At 35.7% G+C, this 26,704-nt stretch overlaps 2 protein-coding genes across 3 annotated transcripts in view; both read right to left on the reverse strand.

Annotated features, from left to right (window-relative positions):
- Positions 1–11,788, reverse strand: part of LOC139150391 (protein numb homolog) — a 54,658-nt gene extending 42,870 nt beyond the window's left edge. The window contains exons 1-2 of one of the 2 annotated variants that reach the window (XM_070722733.1): positions 11,402–11,765; positions 11,087–11,231 (exon numbers count right to left, since the gene is read on the reverse strand). In XM_070722733.1, the coding sequence (XP_070578834.1) occupies positions 11,087–11,184 (98 nt within the window). In that variant the 5' untranslated portion in view covers positions 11,185–11,231; positions 11,402–11,765. Of the gene's footprint in view, positions 1–11,086; positions 11,232–11,401 lie in introns of both variants that reach the window. The other variant, XM_070722735.1, reaches the window with a different exon arrangement.
- An 8,928-nt stretch (positions 11,789–20,716) lies between these two features.
- The window catches only part of LOC139150396 (uncharacterized), a 28,297-nt gene continuing 22,309 nt past the window's right edge, over positions 20,717–26,704 (reverse strand). Inside the window, exons 18-19 of the mRNA XM_070722740.1 lie at positions 25,996–26,098; positions 20,717–24,606 (exon numbers count right to left, since the gene is read on the reverse strand). Coding sequence (XP_070578841.1) covers positions 24,480–24,606; positions 25,996–26,098 — 230 coding nt within the window. The 3' untranslated portion in view covers positions 20,717–24,479. The remainder of the gene's footprint in view (positions 24,607–25,995; positions 26,099–26,704) is intronic.

Below are 26,704 nucleotides of genomic sequence, written 5' to 3' on the forward strand. Positions count from 1 at the left end.
AAATCTGCATATTACAATCCAATAAGGTAATGTACAGTATTATGTACAGTATATGGTATGTGGTGCGGTGCTGTCCGTAAAATTTCATCAATAACGACATTATTAATGATGAAATTCATTAATCACTAGATAATCCCATCTTTTCAATGCCCATTACTATTATCACCATGACAATCATTCATGGATCAATCTAATTAAATGTTCTATTCACTGAGACTTGGAATCAGTGGGTTTTTTCTTCTTTTTCTTTGCATTAATCAGCAAGAGTCGGTAAAAGCTAAACTAACCATCAGCGCCCATACAGTATCATGCTGGGTCTCCTAAAACACAGATTTAAGAATATTCCATATGTAGTACCATACAAGTTCAGTTCAAGCATTCAGGCAAAACAAAAGAATATCATTCAGGGGTCTCTAACAGGTCACCTTGCTTTGCTGTCTGACAAATGTCAATGCCGTGTCTGTGTAGCACAGTGAAAAAATTGATAGCCTGAGGAACACAGTAAAATAGAGAACACCACCCCTCCACAGTGAACCCAATTAACCTCTTCAAACATTCCAAACATTCAGGACTCGTGTCAGTAATTGCTTGAAAGGCAATGCTGCCTGAAGACCTGAATTATCTATTCGCTTCAGGATGTCATAATGTAGTATGTAATGTGGCGATGAAAACAAAATCATTGCAGCTATGTCCAGCAGCAGTCTCACTAAGCAGCGGTCTCCTTGGTAGGGGTACTCATTTCACAAACCTGACAAGCAGTTGGAATGTTTGCTGCACAAATATGAGTGAATCCAAATTATTTAGGATAAAGTAAAAGACTACGCATACACCTGCATGTGTCTTTGAGCAAACTTAGAATATTTCATTCGCTGGATGACTGACAAATTTCACTTTCAGGATATATATACTGGTGTATCGTACATTTATCCTCCGCATGAAGGCATCAGGTTTACCCTCATCTCAGTCTCAGAATTCCAGCATTGTGCTGATGACTACTGTACATGCTATGGAAAGTGAGCTAGCACATGGTTTCGATAATGATGATATCTTACAGCCAAGATTCAGATACAGTGCATCAATGCAGACATGTATACATGTCGGCTCTCTGAGTACTGGGGAACCTTCTTTGACTTAAAAGAAAAATTATCGACAGATCCTGACTATCAGACTGTGCTGCTGTGTCTGCACATTAAAGACAAGGTATAATCTTATTACAATCAACACTGTATGTAGCTCTGGATGGTTTCTATATTATGGGATATACAAATTATTAATGGTTTAACTTCAACCATAGTCACTACACTGAAAATACATCGATATACCGGTACACAATTAACAATTCCTTGTACGAGCATCACTTCCACCTACGCATGTAAACAGACTCTGACATTCTGCAGCTGATGTGGATCTGTTCATAACCACGTTTGATATTGAGCCCGAAATGTTATATTTTGATCACAGTAGACGTTGAAATTCAGTAAAGGCTAGATAGCAAAATCAAAAACCTTACTTTTCATAGATCTGGAAACTTGGAATCACGTCTTGGGTGGCAAGGATTGCATACGCTACACCCTGCAGTCACAAGGCATCATGCATCAGCTGATGAAAGTCTGACCAGTCCAAGCAACAGATCCCTGCTTTATCAGGTCAAGAAACTAATGGTGTGAGAGAGATAATGCACACTGTGGGGGGAAATCACTGTACGTGACAGAGCAAGTAGTTGTTGCATTTGGGTGGTCAAGAGTCAATTCAATCAAGTCTTATTGGATGCAAGATGGGATAAATATCAGATGGAGAACGTCTCCCTCAGAGTTTTCACAGACTGTTGTACAGTGACATTGTTAATCTCAGGTCAAAACCACCTGTATGCACAGTACAGAAAGAACTCCAACCGGAGTTCCGAAATAACTGTGTAAAAGTACATTGATGTGAATTATTAGTTTGTCACGTGAAAAACATGAGCTGCATATGACAACATAAATTATGGGAATAACACACGGCTCGTTTGAGATACATTACTGAAGTAGCAATAAAATGACATCAAGTCTTTCTCACATCTGGCATTTACGGCAAAATGTTAGAATATTGTACTAACTTTTGCAAACATTTGAAACTCACGTGAGAGCTGTAGTGGGCGGGTGCTGTTCAGCCATTGGCTGTGCCTATAAACTCGGGCTGCTCAGCATTGGTACAGACTAGCCACTGGAATGAAATTCAAAACAAACCGCGGAGGTACGGTTCAGACAGACCACTCACGTGGAGAAATTGGCGACAAACACGTCATAAATTGTCAATGGAGATACATCTTGACGGTGAACGGAAGTGAATATAAGTACATTAACGTGCAGAAATAAATCCAGAAGGTCATTACGTATGCGCCAGATTTCAAACAGATCGTGTTGTTTCTGCCACACATGAAATGAAATGGTACATGTGCCCGTAAATTGACAGTTATTTTTCCCAAGTGGAACAGAATGAACCTGAATTAGGTGAACTGTTGAACAAGACAGCTCTTTGAATTCCAAACAAAACGTGGGGGTTACTTCAAAAAAACAGGAACTGTACTATAATAATGAACGCGAAGTTTGTCTTGTATATTTGTAGGGGAAAATGTGAAAAACATGTGAAATGAGGGGACTGGTACGTGGTAACACCCATGGTTATACATACAGTGACTGAGTATGGTTCGCTGCAGTTGGTTTCACACTGCATGGTAATAGCATCTCTGTAGTACAGGAATTGCAAGAGTTACATCAGAAGTTAAGAAATATTCAAAACCTAAACATTCAAGTCTCACTCTGTTATTGTGTGCAGTAACTCACAATGGATGGAAATGATTTTTTTTTCACCTTTTGTAACTTTCTTGCCATGAAACCCTAATACCAAGGGAAATGTGTCATACATGTACATGGTAGCATGGTTTATAACTCTTTATCAAAAGGAAAATTATAAACTTTGAACAGATCAGAAGTAGCAACAGTCATCGTGAGTACATACATGTAGCAGTGATGCAGCATTTGACTAGCATCTCACTTTCAAATATTTGCTATTTGCAGACTCATTGCTTTTATAGTTTTGTTCACAAAGACTTGACTTCAGTTGCAGAAATCCTACACTGGACATAATGTACTGCTCAATACTGAAGCGGTTCACATTACTAAGTACTGAGAATACACGTACAAGATTACCACTTCCATCAGAACGCAATCTGCTGTGATATTTTAGCATTTGAAATCAAACCAGACATTGGCTACTCTATACTAGTAAACATGAATTAAAACCTCAGTGCTATATTTAAGCTACATGCTGAATGCTTTTAAAGTTCCTAAAATCACCACTGGAATATCATGAAAGTTAAGAGACTGATTTGACTAGCATTCTGACTGCGAAACAGTTTCATCAACGAAAACAGGATAGAAGGATTTGTTGTCACGTAATACCCTACAAATGTACATATCACCTACAACAAAACTATTACATGTATTTGGCAAGACATCAACATGCCACTTGCATTTCAATCTCTTTGGGCTACATCTACGTGTAATTTCCTTCAAACAAACAAGAAGAGCAGTGAAACCTTGGCATACATTATAATAAAGTCTTGGGGTAGCATACACCAAAACTACGGAGAGGTTCTATACAGATTGAAACCTCAATATCATCATTATACAGTAATGCGGCAAAACAGGAGACCAACAGCTCAATAACGTACAGTACACAAACGAGGGATTGGTTTCACCGAGGACAGTGATCCGGCATTCACATGATACAACCACCACAGACTGGCTACAGCTGTCGCAGCTGATGATTAATCGGATAATTTTGTGTTTTTCACTCTTTTGTAGGCTTGGAGCAGATTTCAATGAACAAGCCATCATTTTACAGCTTTCCCCTGAGTCAAAATTCACTTTCCATTATCACTTATCCAACAAAGTGATTGATTCAATTTGCTATACACCAAATGTTTTTATTCCAGGGTCAGACTGTACAGTAAATGTATTTTTGAGACTTAAACATATAAAATATTTGCCAACTAAATCATTTTTGTCTACCTCATTCTACATAGCCTTGTTCACGGTTACAGGTTTGTTACTAAATATAGCTGTACGCGCGCGACATCGGACACGCAGCTTGAAATGCGGACAAATTTTATCAATGTTGCATGCGTGGCTGTTTTTGCAGCTTGTACTCTGAGTCGTGAATATGTTTTTTAGTATTCACTGTTACACTAGCAGTCGCCCACTGAGATGTATTTTCGTCGTTCTTGCATGCGTAATTTTCAAAAGCGTAATCTAAAAATGCGGACAAATATTTATTTTTGCATATTAATGAGAGAACAGTGACGTAAACTGTGAACGGCCCTATTGTCAAATTTCATCAAAAAAGGCACAATGTTGATTAGTTGAGGTAATCCACACACGTCATAAATATGTACACACTGCAAGGCTGTAAGTACTTTACTGTTTCTAGTCTTACAGCATAGAAAAGATAGCTTATTACTCTTTGCTAAGTAAAGAAAAAAGTATTTCACCTGTGGAAAATTAGTGATTGAGTTGACCAATGAAACTAGTAAAATTGCAAGACAAACACAAACGAAGAGCCAAGAAAAGTGCTATATGTGAGGTTAAAATGCATGTTCTCATCCAACATATCGCTGACATATTTCACACTGCATGCCACAACTCACATGTTTTATATTTATTAATTAAAGCAGCTGGTTTATCAGGTGGCATAGGCAGGTTTATTGTTTACAAACAATGAGTTTACCAGCAAATGAAAGTAGTTACCCTCACAGCAATGAATTTCACATCTTCTGATGTATCTCTGCCATGCCATGGAGGTACATGTATACATTTCTCTGCAATGTGTTCATCACACTGTCTGCTGGGCAAGGCTGAATACAAAATGCTTTACTTACACATTTCTTGTCAAATTAAGTATTTGAAGATGCACACCTGACAACGTAGTTGTTTGAATAACATGCATCCAATCATGCGATAAATTAATCACAATTCCTCCATCACATGTGTGGAGGAACTGTAAATTAATGTTGCAATTCACTGACATATATAAATCTGCAGATTTGCATACATAATTTCAATTATCTTGTGCCCATTATTGGGTTACTTGGGAAATGGATGTGACAAATAATGTCCACATAGGTCAAAATATCATGATGATTTCTTTCTACGTCTCCAGTAAAGTCATTGCAATTACTGTGGACATAAATTGCACATACATAAGTTATTGTACATGTGAGCCTCTACTGGCAAATTAAGTCTGCTACAAGTCCTTCAGTATCCCCCAGTACATGTTACGATGTACAATTGAAATTAATCTTCTTTCTACCAGGCTCCATAGACAAACCACAGAAATAAATACCACTTGGGAGAAAGAGGATTACACAATGAACCTCTCCAGTTGAAATAGTGAATCAAAATTATTTGGAACTTTTCATATGCTAGAGTTCTGTATGGTGTACACTTATGTTTGTGGGTTTTTTTGTACAGGAATGTAGATGTGGACTACAACCGGTACACAGTAGATTTATAAATATCAACTTACATATGTATTTTTAGAATATTCCACTTTATGACATACATGTATAGCTGGTGCGCAGCTCTATGAATGTGTATTGTACTTTTCCTACAAAAAATTTTGGACCATTCCATAAACAGGAAATATCAGACTACATTGATCTTCCAAAGACTCACTTTGTATCAAAATTCAAACACAATCCAAGATATCTGGATGGTATTAGCAAAATACATGTTTGGAGCACTACCGACACATCAAGATAGATAGCTACCACTACTGTTCGTTTCTTGTTGTTGCGGTTTTCACAGATTACATGTATGTCAATCAAAATTGGTTAAAATGACATGAAGTAAGGCACTGTCGTTGTGACATTAAGTCTCTTTCAAATAAATCTTAACTGAGAAAATTTCTGATACTATCTGAAGTATAAATCTGAGATTTTGTTTGCAACAATGTCATGATTGATATGCAGATCTTCCAGTAAATGCAGTATGGCAGAATATTTGATATTTGAAAGCGCTGCTTGAGTCACTCCTGCTATAATATTGAGGGGGTGGGGATGGGGGGCATATTTAAGACTGTATGTCAATCAGTTTATGTCTACGTGTCATTAAAGTATGTCTGAAGGTAATTAATTCATGAATTCATAATCACACTCCAGTATTCCAAGTTGCAAACAGGATGAAACTCCGGAAGCTGTACAAAATACATAGAAACTACATTAGCAGTATTAATGGAAAAAGGATATATTCACGTGGAAGTAGAATTACTGTGAAATGACATCAACTATGTAGAACATAGCTCACCCTTGCTGAATATTGACAAGACCCGCTTCAGGCTGGAGTCTGCCTCAAAACAGAGGAATCAAATGGCCCAATGGGAATCCATTTCAACAGACAGTTGAAATCATGATGTAATTAGTTCAATCCAGAAAGGTGACAATAGCTACCCAGTGGGTGAATCACCACCTTGATGATGATTTCATTATCCTATGAATACTATGAATAGTACCATTGTGGCAGGAAGCTGCCTTCTATACACACCTTCTTCCTGTGACCTTAATTAGGGCTAAAGGTCACCTAATAAACTGGAGACCTTCCGAGTTTCAGAAAGGTCAACCATGGAATTTCTACATAGAAGAGGACATGTGCTGACTCAATGTTTTTAGAGAAAGAAAAAGTGAAAAATGTTAAAATGTCCAAAATTCTTGTAATGTAAAATCAGCTTAACAATTTGTGTACCATAATTTGTGTTATGGCAGCTTACACTGTGAATGTGCTACCCTACCGGTATTGCACATATATATCAACTGAAAAATTTAGAATGTATGTCTCAAGGTTTGAAGTTACTCATACTAACACACAATACCGACTAAGCCATTACTGAGCACAGTCAGTAGAAAGCCATCAAAAGATTTACAAGTACATAATAATTCCATCACAGAGACAGTAGCCTGCGTCTAAAAATAAAAGTGCTGCTGTTCCAATGGACTAACAATTCACCACTGTCACAAGTACAGAAAGCTTTTTTTTAAAATCCATCCGGGTCAGGAAGGATGGAAAGTTTGAAGGACAAATCTCTTATCAAAATCCGACTTGACTTTCTATATTTAGACTGTGGATGTATATACATGTAGCTGGAAGGAAGACGTTTGCTGTATGGGCTAGCATTCTGCAGATAACATTTGATATACATCATACCGAAGATAAAAAATAGATCTGACCTGTGTGAGCAGATGGTCAACACCGACAATTCTGCAAGTGCACACCAATACATTATTCTATTAAACTATGGTATCTGAGCTTCTTTGTTTTTGAAACAATCAGGGACAACACTCATTTTTTACGCATAAAGGTAAAATCTTAGTCAATTTGCCATTACAACAAAAACCATGGTAGCAATGCTTTACTTGGCGTTGTTAATCCAAAGATAGGTTTTCATAATGTGCCATGGATTTAAATACACATTGTCAGGATTACAGGTAATATGACTATAGGGAAAACTGATTTTAGGCACATGAGATTGAGAGACTAGTGGGTAACTTAATCAGCAGATGTGGCAATGCTATTTCATTGCCAGCAGAATGTAATCACTCGGTACCTTACACTGTATCATACACATGTATTACATATCAATGTTGATGAACCCAGCATGCACAACAAATTATACTGGTACAGAAATATACTGTACAGATTGTATTAACCATCGGAATGGTAAAATGCACTCTGACATAGTCTGTCACGTTTACAGCTTTCTGTCACTGTTTTGACAGACTCAAAATGCCACAGAAAGTCACAATTTCTCCTTGAATCAGTGAACTGCACTGACTTTCAATGAAATGAACTTACTGGGAAGAACCAAGGACTCTGAAATTCTCACTGCAACAATACAATCATGAGAGACAAATGCAACCCCAGAGCTGCTTTTCCAAAATATGCACATGGCTTGCTAAGGATCCATGAGTCTACTACAGACACTGGCTATAGGTATTTGATATTACTGATGCAGTAGTGATTTCAGACATGAGAATTCATACCATAGAATACAAGTATGTATGTATTCTATGCGTATCATAATTCATGTTCAAGATATCTGAATATTCTTTTGTTATACCAGCGGTTGTCGGCAATGCAGAACACATCTCTAATGATACATATGCAATTCTATTCAACATGAAGCTGAATTATATCAAATGTTTCAGTTTAATATATGGCATCTGATACAAAAAGGCAGAATATGGCATTATACAAACTTTAAACTCTGTAATACGTACGTATCTAATTTACAGGAAAAAAATGAAACCAATTTCTTGCAATGATCAAACTTTCAACATCAGGAATATTCCCAATATTTGCAATCTACAACCAACCACCCACAGCCCTTAGATTCCTTCACCTGCCACCTTTACATTGGATGAAAGGAAGTTACACATCACTCTTCCCATAATATATCCAACATGAAGATCATTATCTCAACAAGATTTATGACAGATTCTTGATGATAATTGCCACTAAAGTGTGACTTAGTGTTGTCATCTATTTCACACATCCTTGCTATTTTTCACTGATAAAGAAATGAACCAATAGAATTGTCTGTACTGTTGATTATGCATGTTTCACGATTGAACTGTAAAGTACACATTTTACAATTGGATGGCTTTTGCATCCTTAAAACACACAGAGTCCCTAAAAAGTCCAAGGATTGAGAATTGCTGTCCTACATTTGAAGCTTTGGACATTGAAAACTGCTGCAAAGACAACCTTATTCAGTATTGCACACCTTCAAAACCTTACAAAATTGAGAATCCACATAACGGCAAAACCGCAGTCTGCTACATGTACAGGGCTGATATTATATCTAAATGACACATATTGCGAATGAAATAATATTTCACTGGGTCAATATTTCAACCTTTCTCGAAAGAGTTCAGCGCAGTATGAACATGGTATTAATCATACCCAAGTAAACAAGGGTACATCAGATAGATTTTAACTGCACCATAATTGACAGTACCGACTCACATTGACTGTATAATGTCTAGACTTCAATTGTTAGAATGTATGTATGCAACAATGTATTGTGAACTCTCATAAAATAATACCCCTATTTTCTAAAAACAAAAGATACATTTTTAGGCTATTCACAGCAGTTGCACACTACAGCATAATTACATAATACTAATAGTTATTCAAAACACGTCAGAGTCAGTTTCCGGGTACAACGGAATTCTTAATCTACATACCAATCCTGTACACCTAGCACCGTTATGAATATGAAATGTGTCTGTCATATGATTTAATAATCATGATTGACAGTTAGGAGATGACAGAATGTTTTTAATTTGTTTGAAACCAAGTCAGGGTACAGTTTGCATGTACCTCTACATGTGTATAAACTCTGAGTGTAAATTACATGTATCTAATCACAGGTAACACTAATGTCCTACACTTCCTCCGGAGGCTAAAATTAATTGGCACAACAGGGGGAATTACAATTGATCAATGTTGCTGAACTAATAAGTGACTACACATTGTCTTGAGTGACCTAGACATTCCAGACTTGACTGTATGTCAGGTCACACCAACACAATTGTAATTGTTTCACTTTATAATAGTTCATTGAATATGACCTCTGTATGTCAGGGTTGGGTTCTTTCGGCTTTTGTTTTTTTTCGTTTTCACTGATGAGATCATAAGAAAGTTATTTTAGTGCTCAGAGGTTATGACGTGTCAACCACAGAGCTTCAATCCTGACAGTGTGTGAACCATTCGCCTTGACACAGGAGAGTACAATATGAATAGTAACAGGAGTTGTCTTGGAGAGTTCACAAGAAATTTTTCAAGTAAATGTATGATTCTGTCAGACTCATGGAATCTCATTTCTTTTTATTTCTATTTTAAGAAAATATTTTTAGCTTAGGATTCTGTCATCGAATTTGATTAGTCACCCTATCATCTTGCAAAGTGACTCCAACTATTGACTGTAACATGAGATGATTTCATACTCTATCTATATGATATGCAGTATCATGCCAAGACCCTTATCGGCCTGAGTTCATAACCTACTGTATGCAAACATCTATTTATGTACAGTGTACATATGTATGCCATTTAAAATTCAGATTTATGTGAAATATTTTTCTTTTTCTGGCTATGTGATGATTAACTACAACGTTAAAGAGAGTCACTGCTCATAACCATGTGTTCGAAACTAATTTGACTGGTATGAAAACAGATACATATACTAGACGAGGGAAGCGAGTCCCTGGATAGGAGAAACACAAATCATTATGGAATGACAAATGTTATTGATAAAAGGGAATAATTGCTTTATAGCTCATGACAATCTTTCAAATTCAATCGTGTTTAATGACAAAAATGTTACAGTATAAAATCCAACATACAATGTATCAATGTCACAATGCTACCACAAAATTTAAAACTCACAGGAAAAAAGAAACCAATTCCTGGCAGTCATGGGTAACCTAGAGGATGTGAAGTACTTGATCTGTGCTTCCTACACCACATTGAAACCCATCAATGTGTAACACTGAAACACTTCCTGACAGTTTGACATTAATGGACCAAGAACTATCATCTTGAGAATACTTGCCAGTGAACACAATACAAACACACACGCTAAAAAAATACAACATCAAACTGAATGATTTTGACAGAATCGAATACTGGTGACTCAGTGTTGAATTGAAACATGAATGGACACGCCTATAGCCCGGTGTTGATGGTTGATAAAACCTGGTAGCGTACATTCTGAATTGTGAATGTAATCAAATGTGATGTCAACTACACCTGCTTTTTTGTTGGTGTTGCGTTTGTATTTTCACGAGGCCAGTTGGCCACGGGGCATGTCTCTCCGCAATTGATAGTTATAAGGGTCATCATATTGTCCATAGACACAGCAAGACACGCTCCAGTCTCTGGGATGGACGAGTACGGAATCTTCGATGTCTGGCCATAACATTGGATTAATCTATAAGTATGACATCATCTCGTGAGTTTGCCCACCCTTCGGACCCTTCGTCGCTTACCTGCATCGATCTGTGATATAGCATTTATCCACCGTCTCTATATTACTTGGTACCTCACGAGCCATTGCGTGTTGGCTTGTACGAGCTTCTCCGATCATACCAACAATTCTGTAAATTTCTCCAGCAGCTGACGATGGTGGATGAACTGTAGTCGACAGCAGAGTGAATAGAGGGAAACCTAAGGGTGACTCACGTCATGTAACTACTACCGGTATCCGACCCGACACAAACTGACTGAGGGCAGAACCGTACAAACTCGACAGGAAATGCTTTTATTTTTCACGTTATTAAGTTGCAGTAAAAATATTTACTTACCGTTGGGGGCTTCCAAGGATTTGGCCTCTCGAGTCCTCAATGAAATAAAATAAAATAAAAATCTACAAAATGCGATTTAAAATTTCGTCGACGGGATATTATGTCAAGTTCGATATAGCCTTGGAATCGAGTCGAATCGTGAGTGTCTGCTGCGCTGCACTCGCTCAGCACGCCGATCAAACTTGTTACTACTATACGGCGGGTAACGCCTCCAAGTCTTCAATAGAACGAAGGATATCAAGTTATGAGTCTCTATGTGAAAGTGACCAGTGGTGTGCGGGAATTCCGAAAATCTTGTTTCAGTGGCAGAAAATGAAAAGCAGCCTGCCGATCATATCCCGTAAGCAAACGCTCTGCTGTAGGTAACAATAACGGCTATCGAAACACGCGTGCGCAGATCAATCAACATAAATTATGATAATCATACCTGGTCGGCTCAGCTTATGTGGACCAGGTGACTCCACAGGTGATTCGTCACAGGTGAATGCACAGAGCGATAAACTAGGTCTTGTGTTGACAAACAGTATCAGTGACGTAATAAAAGGGAACCGGACACACACCTACTCAAGATACCCATCCCACATACCTAACCACCACGAGACGATATCCGCAAGGAATTCGACTCTACGTTTTATACTCTTTACTTTTTCATATTATTACTCTGTCTATTTTTGGAAAAGGTCAACACATGTTAACTCTGTATATTTTACCGGGAAGTTGACTCTGTCCAACGGACTGTCTTTCCTCTTTCTAAGGTTGAAAAGTCCCTATCATGTTACACAGTCGTTGCTGTGCGTGGCTGTTTCGCATACTGGGTTCCTCAAATCATTACCGACTAGAAATTAATTGCTAACACTAACATTTTCGAAAATAAACGAGACAAAAGCCAGTTTCACTTTCCTTATCTTGCTGTGACTTGAGATAACTTTTGCTTTGTGCTACTATTGAAATATTGTCAGAAATTCAAAAAAATTGTTATGACACAAACAGAAGAGAATAAAGATTTAATTGCTCGTAAAGTGACATAATATATGGCACCTTTTGATTGCACTGGGCGGACATCACTAGTAGTCATATTCATATTAAATCGTTCGAGTGGATAGGTGTATTTTATTCAAGCATCTCGACGTCTTTCGGACTTCGTGGACATGTCGAGATGCTAGACTAGCTTTATTTAGGAGTTTCAAGACTGATTGACTCTGAGCTCAACTCAAATAAGAGAAGGCAATTTCTAATCAGACATACTGTACTTATGTATGTTGGTGTGCTTATTGTTTGAAGATCATCGAGATTTCTCTTTCAGCAGAAAGAACAAATTAAGTTTTGAGAATTAATTAATACATACTGCTTGCAAACTTTTGTATTTGTAACCTACGCTGATGTAATGACAAGGTGGTTGAGGGGGCATTCATACCAGTGGTGCAACATTGAGCAGGTTCTGTATCTTTTAATAAAATAAAACGAAATCAAAACTTAGACTCAATTATCATTAGGCCTACAAGAGATTTCCATGATTCAGACAAGTTTGGTGTGCACATATTTGCTACATTGGCAAACATTCTTAGTTTCAGTCAGTTATATCATTATGGTGAATAAATTATATATTCTTTCAAGTTGGTACCTGCTGTAAACTGTTCTTGCCATCTTAAAACTTATCAATTCAAAGTTAAGATTAATAAGTTCTGCATGCAAATTTGAACATCTTTGTTAGACCTACTAACTTCAGCTTCTTGGTATATTGACATTGTTACACTAGCCTTTACAAAGGAAATGGTTATTGTCAAATAGGTGTCTCTGTTCAGTCACTCAATCACTTGTAACATATCGTTCAAAGTTTTGAATGTTTCATAAAAATCATAGCATGTTAAATTGGTTTGGAGTAGACAGGATGTTTGATTTTGTCCAAAAAAGTATCCTATCAAATCAGTGTAAAGTTATTTTTGAATGAGTCAACATTGTAAGAGTAATACTCTGATTACCGTTGTTTATAATTTTTTCAAAGGGGGAGGTGTCTAAAACACAATTTAGGGAAGTCTGATTTCAATAGTTCATTAAACTTTAACAGTGCTTGTTTTAAGATTAGTCTAAGTCAGCTATACAATGCCATAGGATGCAAGGATGTTCACATGTAAATTGTTTATTTGCAACACAAGTGAGTAATAACAATTGAGCTGTGTACAAATTTGCATCACAACAATTTTGAAGATAATTCTGGTTTTATTACATTGAAAAAGTATGTGAGTAATCTTGCCTTGGGACAAACCATCACGTCAAGCTTTCGGTTTGTAATATTTACATCATTGGCAATGTATTGATGTAAAAGTGTATGAAAAAAGGATGAAATTTAACGTCTTTGAATGAGCAATTCTATATGATTCAGAAATGGGTCAAAATTTCAAAAACATTGGCGTTGCTATACAAAAGAGTCTTGATCTTCCTGTTGTGACTCACAATTCATTTTGAATTTTACTCTTCGAAGAATCTTATTGGATCAAAGACAGTCTTTCTATCTGGAAAATATAGTTTTGGTTTTGGTTTTTCAGGATATGGTCAGAGTTTCACTTTAGTTACAGTACTATCAATACTGCATCTCACATTTCACTGTTTTCTGGAAACATTTTTTTTTCAGGAGATAAGATGACAGCCAACCTAGTAGCTGATATACCCGGTAGCTCTGCTGTCAGTTTATGTTTTCATCTGTGATTATCCTATTGTAGTTTGCACTGAGAAAATACAGAAACTTCTAACTTCTAACATTGCCAAATGCTTAAGCAATAATATACCCCTTCCAGCCCATAATAGCAAACTTTGCACTCTATACTATACTCAGTTTCGCCTTGTACATAATGTCATGCAAAGTTTGCTTTCATCCATTCTGGGCTGGGAGATGTTACATTATTCCTATTATAGTATAGTTTTGGCAATGCCAGTGAATTTGTAGATGTAGAAAACATCTATAGGTCACAATACTGGATAATCGGATACATTGTCAGTAATAATCTGGGGTATTATGTCACAAAATTCACCAGTATTGACAAATGCCAGCTCCAGCTGGTATTTGGTAATGCTGGTTTTGGGGTTGTAAATTAGAGTTTATGATTGGCAACTTGTGTTCATGATTGAGGTGCAATGTGTAACCATGCACTGGTCCATGTACAAGTCTTGCTCAAACAACTTAGTTTGAAAATCAGTGCAGTTGATTTCAATTTCCCCAGACACACTGTCTGCATGCAACAACCAAGTTTGTCTTATGCTATAGCAGTGATCTCATAAAATTGTGTTGCCTCAATAAATTAATTATCACGTAGAGCCTTTACTAATAGAAGTGATATCTTGCGTCTCAATATTTACCACAGGGTGCCAATCAGTGGCTCTCATTTACAATCCTTTGCAGGGTCTGTTTTGTCCTTACACAAGCAGAATTTCTGACCTTATCAAGTAGGCTTAATCAATAGTAAAATGACCACGAGTGTAGATAATAAAGGTGGTGGTTATAAGGGTAACATTAACAAGAGCATTCCTGAGAAACTACAAATGAATTTTTATATATTAAAGCCAATGGTATTACAGGAACAATATTTTAACCAAAAAGAGGAATAACTAGCCTAAAATTTCGCATATGCAAATTTCATCACCATTGGAACAACACTGAATGAGCCAATCACTAGGAACTTCATTACGATTTTACTTTGATTATGATTGGACAATATGTTTCAAAAAATGAAATTGAAGAAACTTGGGCAAAAAAATGAGAAAATTCTAAAAAATTTGAATATGTAAATTGTATGATAATTTAAAATAACTGAGAAAGGGAAGTAGCCCAAGAATTTGCATAAGCATATTTTATCATAATTTACATAAAATTGGAGAAGGTCATCTGCGGGGAACTTTTAATCCTGAATTGATGCTATTGAACAGACAGTTTCACAAAAAAAATGTTTTGAAGAAAATTACGCAAAAAAAATCAGAAAAAATCCAAAACATTTGAATATGCAAACATTATGCTAATTTTGTAAGCTGTCAGACCAGTAGTATCAGAGAAAATGTTTCAACCCAAAACGAGGAAATTTCAGTTTCAGAGATTTAGAAGAAAATATGAACAAAATATAGTGCATTCTTTACATATGCAAATTTTACAGTAATTCTTACAAAACTTAATAAAGCATCTCCATGATGCTGAAAAGCAAATTTGAAGGCTGCCAGACAAGTAGTTTAGTGAAAAAATGTTTGACCAATAATTAGACAATCAGCAAAAAAAATTGCACCTGCAAATTTCCTCATCATTAGAGCACGCTCAAGTATGGTCATTCTGAGTGACTAATAGATGAAATATGAAACATTTCTGAGCTGTGGTTTCGGAGAAAAAGTGTGATGTTGCCGACACCAGACACCAGACAACAATAGACAACCAATTTATCTGAACAGCTTCATGTTGCAGACAGTGGAGCTTAAAATGGAATTGAAGCATTATCGAAAGAATATGCTTCTCATGTCATGTGTGTATCACAATAAATATGGATAGACGTTCAGAACACATTCACATTTCAAGGAAAGAGCATGGCATATATACTCCTACAAAAATTAACAGGGGCATTTTCAGACATTTTATTAGGCATATACCGCTGAAAAGCAACAGTGATCTGATGAGTTCTGTCCTTGTTTATTATCCAGCAATCATATCTAAATATTTCAGTTTTGCTCACCAAAGCATAATAACTTGACCACTCTTTGATTGGAGCTTCCAGGAAGTATCAGTGTCTTTCAAGAACCGACTTTCAACCTTGGCTAGTGTACCTGACAGTGCGTACCACACAGACTGTACTGAAAAGCTGAAGAACAGACTTTCATAATACACTACTTCCGTTGACAAGATAACTGTAGTTGATCTGAAAACATAAAATACTCATCAATCCCAAGAAATGTATGATTGCTCTCCCTCTAGTGACATTTAATAAAACAACAAATTCTGCGAAGGCATTAAATTTTCATCGATATCTCAATTTATTTTATGAATCCTCACAAGATTAACATCCAGGATGTTAGACAATAAAAGCTATTGCAGATGCATATTTTGACTGGCATTTAATTTGAAAGATTTCACTATCAGAGAAAAATAAAAGCCTGCAGTCAATGCTAGTAATTATTATTCTTTTTACTGTCACAGTAAAAGATATCATGTCTAGTTGTGACTAATTTCACTGATTGAATGGATAGTAAAGACAATGCATTGCATGTTATTCCATTCAAAACATTTAGACACTCATTAACAGCAATAGAAACAAGTCATCGTTGATGACACAGTCCCCACTTGTTAATGGGTACTTTGATTACATGTCCTCAGAGATGATAGAGTCCTCTTCATTAATTAGGTTTGTGATAAAAATACTTGGATACAGATGGCGCTCAATGGCCAAGAATGAGTTCAATGGTGATGAAAACATAAAACCAATGTACGCAACCATCGTAAAGTTCATGAAATGAGTCAACTAGGAATTAATCAACAGGATGTTGCAAAACATTTTTGCATACAATCCTAACACTTAACAGATTATCACTGGTACCGTATTTCATAAAGTTTGATGCAGTATTTACAACACTATGAGATCAACATCTGTATCAAGTTTCATCAAATTTGACATTGTATAAACTTGTGGCTATATCACTGTAATTAGGAAAGTTCATTACTTATTACAAATTAATTAAAATGACACTGATAAATGTCTTTTTCAATGTTAAAGCAATGTGAGCTTAACATCTGTACAAAGTTTCATGAATTTGATGCAGTATTTCTTGACATATCAGCCTACTTACGAAACTTCAATAATTGACATGTTACTGCTACATGACGTGAAACAAATTGACGAGCATATGTATGAAATAGGTCAATGTCCTTGCACCAACTTTGAATAAAATCGGTTGAGATATGCCTGAGTTATGGCTCTGTACATGAAAAAATTGTAATACATGTAAAATGGCCGCCTGGCAGCCATATTGGATTGTATCACCAAAAAAATCGACGTGCATATCTATGACATTGGTCAATGTCCTTGTACCAACTTTGAATAAAATTGGTTGAAACATGTCTGAGTTATGGCTTTGTACATGAAAAAATCATAGCAAAATGGCCGCATGGCAGCCATATTGGATCGTTTTACAAAACAAATTGATGTGCATATCTACCACTATGACATTGGTCAATGTCCTTGTACCAACTTTGAATAAAATCGGTTGAGATATGCTTGAGTAATGGCTCTGTACATGAAAAAATTGTAATAAAATGGCCGCCAGGCGGCCATATTGGATCGTATCACAAAACAAATCGATGTGCATATCTATGACATTGGTCAATGTCCTTTTACCAACATTGAATAAAATCGATTGAAACATGTCTGAGTTATGGCTCTGTACATGAAAAAATTGTAATAAAATGGCCGACTGGCGGCCATATTGGATCGTATCACAAAACAAATTGACATGCATATCTATGACATTGGTCAATGTCCTTGTACCAACTTTGAATGTAATCGGTTGAAATATGTCTGAGTTATGGCTCTGTACATGAAAAAATTGTAATAAAATGGCCGCCTGGCGGCCATATTGGATCGTATTACAAAACAAATCGACGTGCATATCTATGACATTGGTCAATGTCCTTGTACCAACTTTGAATCAAATCGGTTGCAACATGTCTGAGTTATGGCTCTGTACATGAAAAAATCTTAATAAAATGGCCGCCTGGCGGCCATATTGGATCGTATCACAAAACAAATCGACGTGCATCTGTATGACATATGAAGTAATCCTTGTACCAAGTTTGAATGAAATCGCTCCCTGCATCTGAGATATCTGGGTGAACGGACGCACGGACATGACCGAACCTATAAGTCCCCCCGGACGGTGTCCGTGGGGACTAAATATGATAACAATTCCAGACATATTACTTGAGTAGTGTGAAGGGTTGTGAAATGTTATCATACAATCACCAAAACTCTCTGTATTACTCTTCTTTCACAGGCGTACTCAGAGGGTTAATGGGCTGTAAATTAACTTGAACCTCTCACAGGCTTGTATGAAAAATTGGGTGGTAAACAGGTTGAACGCAACTGGATGAAAAATACATCGACTAAAACTTCAGCAACTTCTGACACAAAGTGCAGACACATTTTCAGCTACAATCATAACACTTTATTTCAAACTGTGATTTTCTCAAATTGCTACAGCAAATTGACGAATAAATTACAACTCTGAATAAATTATTTAAAATGTTATATAATTATTTGACAATATATGTTATATAGATAGGATAAAAATTTTACTGATGAAGTAATCTCAAAAGGAATTAAAATTCATAAATTACATAGATAATTGAGGTAGCATTGTCACAAATTTGTGAAAGGTAAAATAAGCGTTGAGATTTTAGTTTGAAAGATACAGCATTGAATGTGTATATGTGTGCACATGTGTTGGTGCAGAAATACACATAAGAATAGGTTCACTATATACCTATGTCAGACTACAGACATAATGGTTTTGACAGATTCCATGAACTTCATTGCCTTTATAGCCTAACTAGCATTTCTCTGTTCTATCAAATATCAAATGTGGTAACATCATGGCACATGAAAGTGAAATGACAGCAAAATTCCTGCATGAATCATACATCTTTATCATAAAGAGACAGTAGCTGTAACTTTTATGATTATATTATCGGTATTTTGACTTTGCATGTCAATTACCAGTTCTACTTGTTCTACTACTAAAAGCATGTTGAAACATCCACGGTTTAGTTTGTTGGCAAAGTGTTTACACATGTAAATGCACTGTTATTGTTTATATTTGAATCCTAATCAGGTACAAGAATTCACCTTTCAACGATAACCATGCAGTCTATAAAAATACAAGCTGAGTTGAAAAACTGAATACTCTGTATTTCAGTGTGCTTCAGGGGGCAGAACAAGAATCTGTAGTTGATATTAAACCCAAAAATGATGAAAGCAATGTTTAGCAGCAAAAGTCATCCAAATATTACAGCTACTGGCCGTTTAATCTTGACAACTATGAATTGTGAATTATATCAGACTATTTGGATAGCAGAGCTATTGCTTGGGGGATATTTTCTTTTATTAAATATCTGACTCAGTGACTGAAGTAATTCTGTGGGATATGATATCACCTGCTAGCTAATCTTGATGCTATTGTTTGCAGAAGGAAGGAAGTTGGAATGTTAAAGATCTTAAAGCTTTGGAGATTGTCTTGCATTTTGCAAAGCTAATGAACATAGTAAATAATAGTTTTGCAAACCTGTACAAGGAATACTGGTTAATTTTAAGTTTGTAATATTCCACGAAAACAGAACATACATGTAACATTGACTTCAAATGGTTCCAGAGTTTTGCAAACTTCAAGGCTCAATGTTTCAGTCTAATCACACTGCAACTATCCAAATTCTATTTAACTGATCGCGAGACTCAGTGGTGTCATATGTTTGTCATGACAAATTTCCTTAACAGTTGAAACTCAGTCTAAACAAATTAAGAGATGTGTTTTTAAAATGAATGTGGATAGGAAGAAAGCCTATCATGGGGGATCATTGTAAACTTAACAGTACATGTGTACATGAAAGGAATACAAACAAAATCCCAGTTTGGTGAGTAAAAAAAATCCTAGTTTGGTGGGTAGACACAAGACAAAATATGGAAATACAATCAGTTGTAGACTTGTAGAGTATCAATCAGCTAAAAATAATACAAACATACATACAATAATTCTGTTACCCTCAAGTCAAATCACTTTCTTGTTGTCCATTTCTGTTTTCATCAATTATCAAGAGCAGAATGACTTGATACTTTGGAAATTTGACATTTGTAAAAGCAATGAATGGAATGATATCAAAAGTTAAAAGTTGTACATTTTAAACAAATCACACAAAATAATTCATCCTCATATTACCCAATTTTCTGATTTTCATCTTTAAACATAGGGCCAAAGTCCCTGAAGCTACTATAGACATGGATACAAAATTAAGTATTTCCTTACTGTATGAAATTATCTCACTAAGGTCATCCTACGGACAAGTAAACTAAATATTAAAGCTGTCTGACCAGCGGTTTTGAAAGAACAAGCAACTCAACAGTTGACAGAGCTCTGTTGAGTTATGTAGAGAATAACCTTTTGTGACACATGTATTGATGAAGAAGGTGGATATCTTTGATTAACATTGTGAGTTCTGTTTAATAAGTTGAGACTGTACATACTCAGAGAAAGCACACTGAAGAGACAAAGGTTCGAAACTTAAGAAGTTCAAGGTCACAAAGCATTATAAGGAATCATGTTACACTTTCATTGCACTGTTTACACAGATTGCATAATTGCTATAAATAGCACATGAGGAATCTTTATACAGCCCAGCTTTACCATAAAAACCCTATCACTTTGACCACTCTTTTAATTGACCACTCTATTTTTTCCTCAAAAAGTAATTTTATTTTATCCTTACCAAGTCAACCATAAATGGAAATTAGAACTTTCTCTATCTCTATCTCTATCTCTATTGACTATTTTGAGCAATTTCTTTTAGATAACATACAGGGCACAATAAATGACGGTTCAGAATATGTCAAAGTTGGGATTCAGGAAAGTTGCCTTTACATGTTAAATCCTCCAAGATGGTAAGCATTTCACTATGAACTGTCAAAAAAAGTTGAACTTTCTGATAATTCTACACTAAAATTATTTTGGCTTTGATGATTTCCTAATTAATTCAATTATTTAAAATCATATTAATTATTTTTTTCTGGGTGAATTGATAGGGTTTATACAGTACAAGTATTACATACAATGTAAGTCAAATTTTGACCAAAAATGACAAAAAAATTCCTTAAAAATACAGATTTGCATATTTCATCACAATTTGCACAAGTCTAAGTTGGGTTACCCCTAGGGACCTGTATACCAAATAACAAAGCTGTCTGACCAGCGGTTATGAAGAAGAAGATTTTTTACCAAAAACACCTTTTTTTGGCATTAATTTGCCTATTTTCAAAAATATCAAAAAATTAAAAAAAATAGTTTCTCAAAATAGTATTTTTCATCTACACAACAAATATCAAATCAGTAAGTACTGCGGTTCTCAAGATATTTGAGTGGACGGACGCCTCACAAACGGACATACATACATACATACATACATACATACATACAGACTGACGACGGACGCCGGACGGATACCCATCCCAATAGCTTCTATAGACTATAGTGTATAGTAGCTAAAAACTGATTCATAAAAGTTGGTACATGACATAAAAGTCTATCTGATTAAAATCCAACTTAGAGACAGGTCAGTCTTTTACGCTATCATATTACGGTCTTTATTTTTCTGCATAGTGAGGAGAGGACTGTAGGAAAATAAAGACCGCAATACGATAGCGTAAGAGATAGAACCATTTCTACATTGAATTTTAATCAGATTGACATAGAAGTAAAAAAAATACCGCAATTATACGATGTCGCTCAAATTTCATCAGAATTGGTACATACCAAAGATCAACAATAAGTGTTATTTCTATCTGTTCAGTGCAGGAAAATTATACGTTGATGTTATGACAATTTCTGCACAGTACAACCAGAAAAACAACAAGAAATATTTAAACAAGAAAATTAAGAACGACAAAAGTAAATACGGTCTGAAACTTTAGGTACTGAAGGTCAACTTTAGCAACATGCATAGCAGGGAATCTTTCAACCATGGATGTACAAACATAGACATCCATGGTTTCAGCAGATCTGTTAATATGTCACAGTTCATCAACAGTGACAGGAAATGACCAATTAGCTGTTTCAGTGACTGCTACCACTCCGAAACATAATAGGTACCCTGCATACAAATAGGTTAAAGGTCAAAATCCTCTTATTCAGATGTGTGGGCTGATTCAGTTCACTGCCACCACTCCTGCACATTTGCAGGATTTCCCTTTTTCTTACCTCATTTGCACATTTTTGACACTGACGTGTTCATTTGAACAAATTCACATCTCAACCCCTACATCTACCTGTACACCAAATACTGAGACGCTAGCTTTGGCGGTATGGGAGCCTTTGTGTGTGACGGACATACATCCTCACATACATACCCACAAATATACTGACATACAGACTCCACCGACTCATCATATAAGCTCTTTTTGGTATTTATATATAAAACCAAATATGAGCTAAAAAACTGTCAAAGAAAAACTTTTCTATTTCAAATATTATGGCACAAACATACCTCTGTAATATGAGTCGAAATCTTCCATCTCTAAAGTCTCAGTAATTAATACATGTATGAGATAAGATATGTACGTTGCAATAGACCCTACGTCAATATATCAGTTTCTGTATATTCATCCAGTGTATCAGTTTATAGCAAACATAAATTGTTTTAATATGGACCAACAACGTAATGGGTTACTACAGTTTTAACAAACTATATAAAATCACACAATCTCTATATCCTTAATGCTGAAATTTCAAAACTATGAGGTAGATTTCATGCTTTGTGTTCAGTGTTCAATAATATTCATATCATAATATGAAAAGAATACTTATGATATGTTCAAATATTAATGGCAATCCTAGATCCAGTAATTACGTTCTCTGATTAGTAAGTTCGTTTCCTCACTATCCCAACATCTGATAGGTATCAGGAAGGCAGAACATTATGGGAAGACTGCATTAACTTGCATGGTACCTGAAACCCGAGTCCTTGCCTGACCAACTCGGGTGACAAACAGAAGATTTTTAATCCCCAAGGTGTGAATGTTCCATTGTTATCTAATCCAGCTGGTGCCATTGTAGTGCCATTGTAGGAAAGGCAGGTCTATGAAATTGATCCTCATAGGGAAGTAGGGTATTCCTAAGTTAATGGAGCCTTCCCGTAATGATTAATTTCAATTAATTTAAAACTAATTTCAAAATACTTTCAATTAGTTTCAAAGGTATACCGACAAAGTCAGTAATTGGTAAATTTCAATATATATAATTTATGTTATTATCCATGGAGGTAAAAAATCAATCAGAATGAGTGAATATTAAGATTTTCAATTAGTTATCATTGAAGTTGAGAATAAAATTAGAAATTCAAGATTGGTAATAACGCCTTGGACAGAGTTTGATCTTGATATAACCTAATTCTTTCACAGCAAAATCAATGCTTTAATATTGAGTAACTTCATTAATGTAGACAAAATTGTCAACCACACTGCGCTGTCATAGAAAGTAAATACAAGTAAAACTCAACCATTTTCCTGTGTGTTCTGTGCAAATACAAAATAAGTATGGATCAATAAACTAAAAGCTGGTTAAATCATGGGCAGTCAGTCTGTCGAAAACAGACAGTACATACCGTGGTGTTTCATCTTGGACACTACAGAAACGTGCACTCTTAGCACATTTTAGGGATGGAATTTAGAATTATTCATGGGTATATAAAATCTTTTACACTATGTATGTATCCACTGTATGTTTGTTTGTATATATCCACTTACAAAACGGCACCAGTGTAACAAGTATAGTAAATGAAGATTATGCCTCAAAAACTATTCAACACATTTCCTTTTCGTTTGAAACGCCATGATAAACATAACAATGCTAATAATATCAAAAAAAAATTATTTTGGGTATTGACAATTCAAACCGTACTGGTAGTTGCACTGGTTAACACTGATAGGGACACGAAGTGTCACTGCAGGGCATATTGAATACATCAATCCTTGTTTGACAGGGATTTATGGAGGCTAACTTACACAAAAAATGCCATTGTACAACCTGGGTAAAACTGTGTATCTGTATAAAGTGCTAGGCTACAAATATGGGGAGTTTACACAGCACGTAAAAGGTACAAGAGGCTCTGAAAAGATATTGCAAATAATTCCAGAACTTTGTGTGAACTCACTTGAAGATCTGGCTTGACAGATATGCACATAGCAAAACACAGAGACAAACAGAGAATCAGAGAGTGTTAGCACTTGTACGATTTGATTCAAGGACCATAGGCTCTCTATCCATTCTTATACTTTCATCTTTATATTGTTGCATCAGCCTATGACTTGGAGTCATAAACTGGATTACCAAAGCTATGGAGGGTATTGCCATTACCAGCAATATTGTCAAGTTCACAGGCATCAGAAAACTTGAACTTGTCTTCAAAACCATACAGTCCACCATAACTGAGGGGAGATAAAAAGGAACACAAATGATGGGATCAGTTTTTTAGGAGTTTGTTGCATAGAAAAACAAATTTGAAATGATAACATTTGAAGGCTGTTTAAACATTCACACTGGACACTACAAAGATGAGCACACCCCTCTCTTCATCTGCCCTAACACACAAATGTTATGAGGCTTGGGTTTCCGACCAATTTCTCTGTGCTCCCTAACCCAAGCAAAACCACTAATTCTGATATATACATATGTAAAGAAGTTATAGATTCGCATGACAATACCAAATGTCTCTCACAGGTATCATGTTACCACAACACTGACATCTACATGTGCACACCATCAAATTTGCTGCTGCATAATTCTGGTATAGGCCAAAAACTTACCTAAGTTCTATAAAATATGCAAATTAGCAGATTATTGATATGAATAAAGGGCTGAATATCATGGCCTATCATCATTTCTCTCTACAATTAATATTTGGAGAGTTACCATTGATTTGAAATATTCCATAGCTATTTTATGGAAATGTTGATTTCTGAATTATTAAATGAAAATAAGCATCACATTTTTTAAATAGACCCATCTAGACCACATCAGTTCTTGCCATATAGAAAAAAGAATGTAAATTCTACATTTGATTCAAATCCAATGATATCTTCATAAGGTATGATATCAACAGACAGACAATATAAGGTACTTATGAATAAATATGAGAATCAAAAAATCTTGTTGATTGGATCTCAGGGTTGAAATTACAGACACTTCTTTATTTCAAATCTTCAGAAGACTGCACTGCACTCAATCATAACTTTCTAAAACATATGTATTGTTATGATGGTACATTGTAATTCTGATTTCATAAAGAGAACAAATAAACCAAACTACTGCATGTTACAAAATGTTGCACAGAGTTTGATATGGACGAAGGATAAAGGTAAATTTCTCCTCGAAGTGTCCCTAAATGAAAATTTGCAAGCATTTTCCAAAAATAAACTTACCTAGTGTCTCATCTTCTATATAAAGCACACACAGACAAATATGAATAAGTGAGTCATTTGTTTGTGTGCCCATTACAGACATTAATGAAATACTAAAAAGCAAGTGGAATATCAGACAAAACTTTAAACACAGCGGTAAAATATTATTCACATACTGGAAAGTACCTTGAGGTTTTGCAAAACAACATAAAAAGATCTGAAGGGTTCAACATTGCTTATTATGACAAAAATCAGAAAAAATCTTTGGCATCATGATGAAAGTGAGGAGAATTTAGTTGACATCAACCTGAACTGGAAATTATAAAGAAAAATTACAGCAATTGTGGTATATTAAAATGGGGAAGGATTCTGCATTGACAATACATATAATGATGAGACACATTAACGTGCACTGACCTTTTATGTCTTTTCAAGTAGAGAAATCCAGCAATTGCAATCACCAAGACAACTGACACCAATACAGCGATCACAATACCAGCGATGGCACCACCAGATAAACCTGAAAGAGAAGAGGGCATTGATAGTGGGTTACATCTAGAAGCAATCACTGCATAGGCATGCTCAGTTGTCATCCATTATCTCCTACACAGATACCAGAGAGTACACTTACAGCTTTTATCAAACAAGGCAGTATAATAAGCACCTCAGATATTCTGAAAGATGTGAAATAATATGCTAGCTTCTCTGTGGAAATCAATATGGTCTACCTTCATAATACACCCTACCAATTATGTCCAACGTTTTCATCATTTGTAGTCTATTTTTGCTTCATGATAGTTCGCAACGATAGTCAACAGGCGAGGGTGTATTTGGTTTCCCTGTAGAGCGTACTGGATCAGATGGACAGATGTCAAAATTTTGCTGTTTACAAACAATTATTTACCAAAGTCCAATTACTGTTACTCATATTTTGACCTTAGCAATATCAAAGTTACCTGTTTACTGTGGTTGAAAATGTCTGACAGTATAGGTCTTGCAACCATACTGCAGTAACGTCTGAGTTCAAAACAAAGGCACGACAAATTTGTATTCACATAATATATCCTTACTCTTCTAAACTATGACTCTGTCAGAAGCTGCTTGTAGTAGTTGGCTGTATCAAACA

This window comes from Ptychodera flava, chromosome 14 (assembly GCF_041260155.1).
Source record: "Ptychodera flava strain L36383 chromosome 14, AS_Pfla_20210202, whole genome shotgun sequence".
In the NCBI taxonomy this organism is placed as follows: Eukaryota; Metazoa; Hemichordata; class Enteropneusta; family Ptychoderidae; genus Ptychodera; species Ptychodera flava.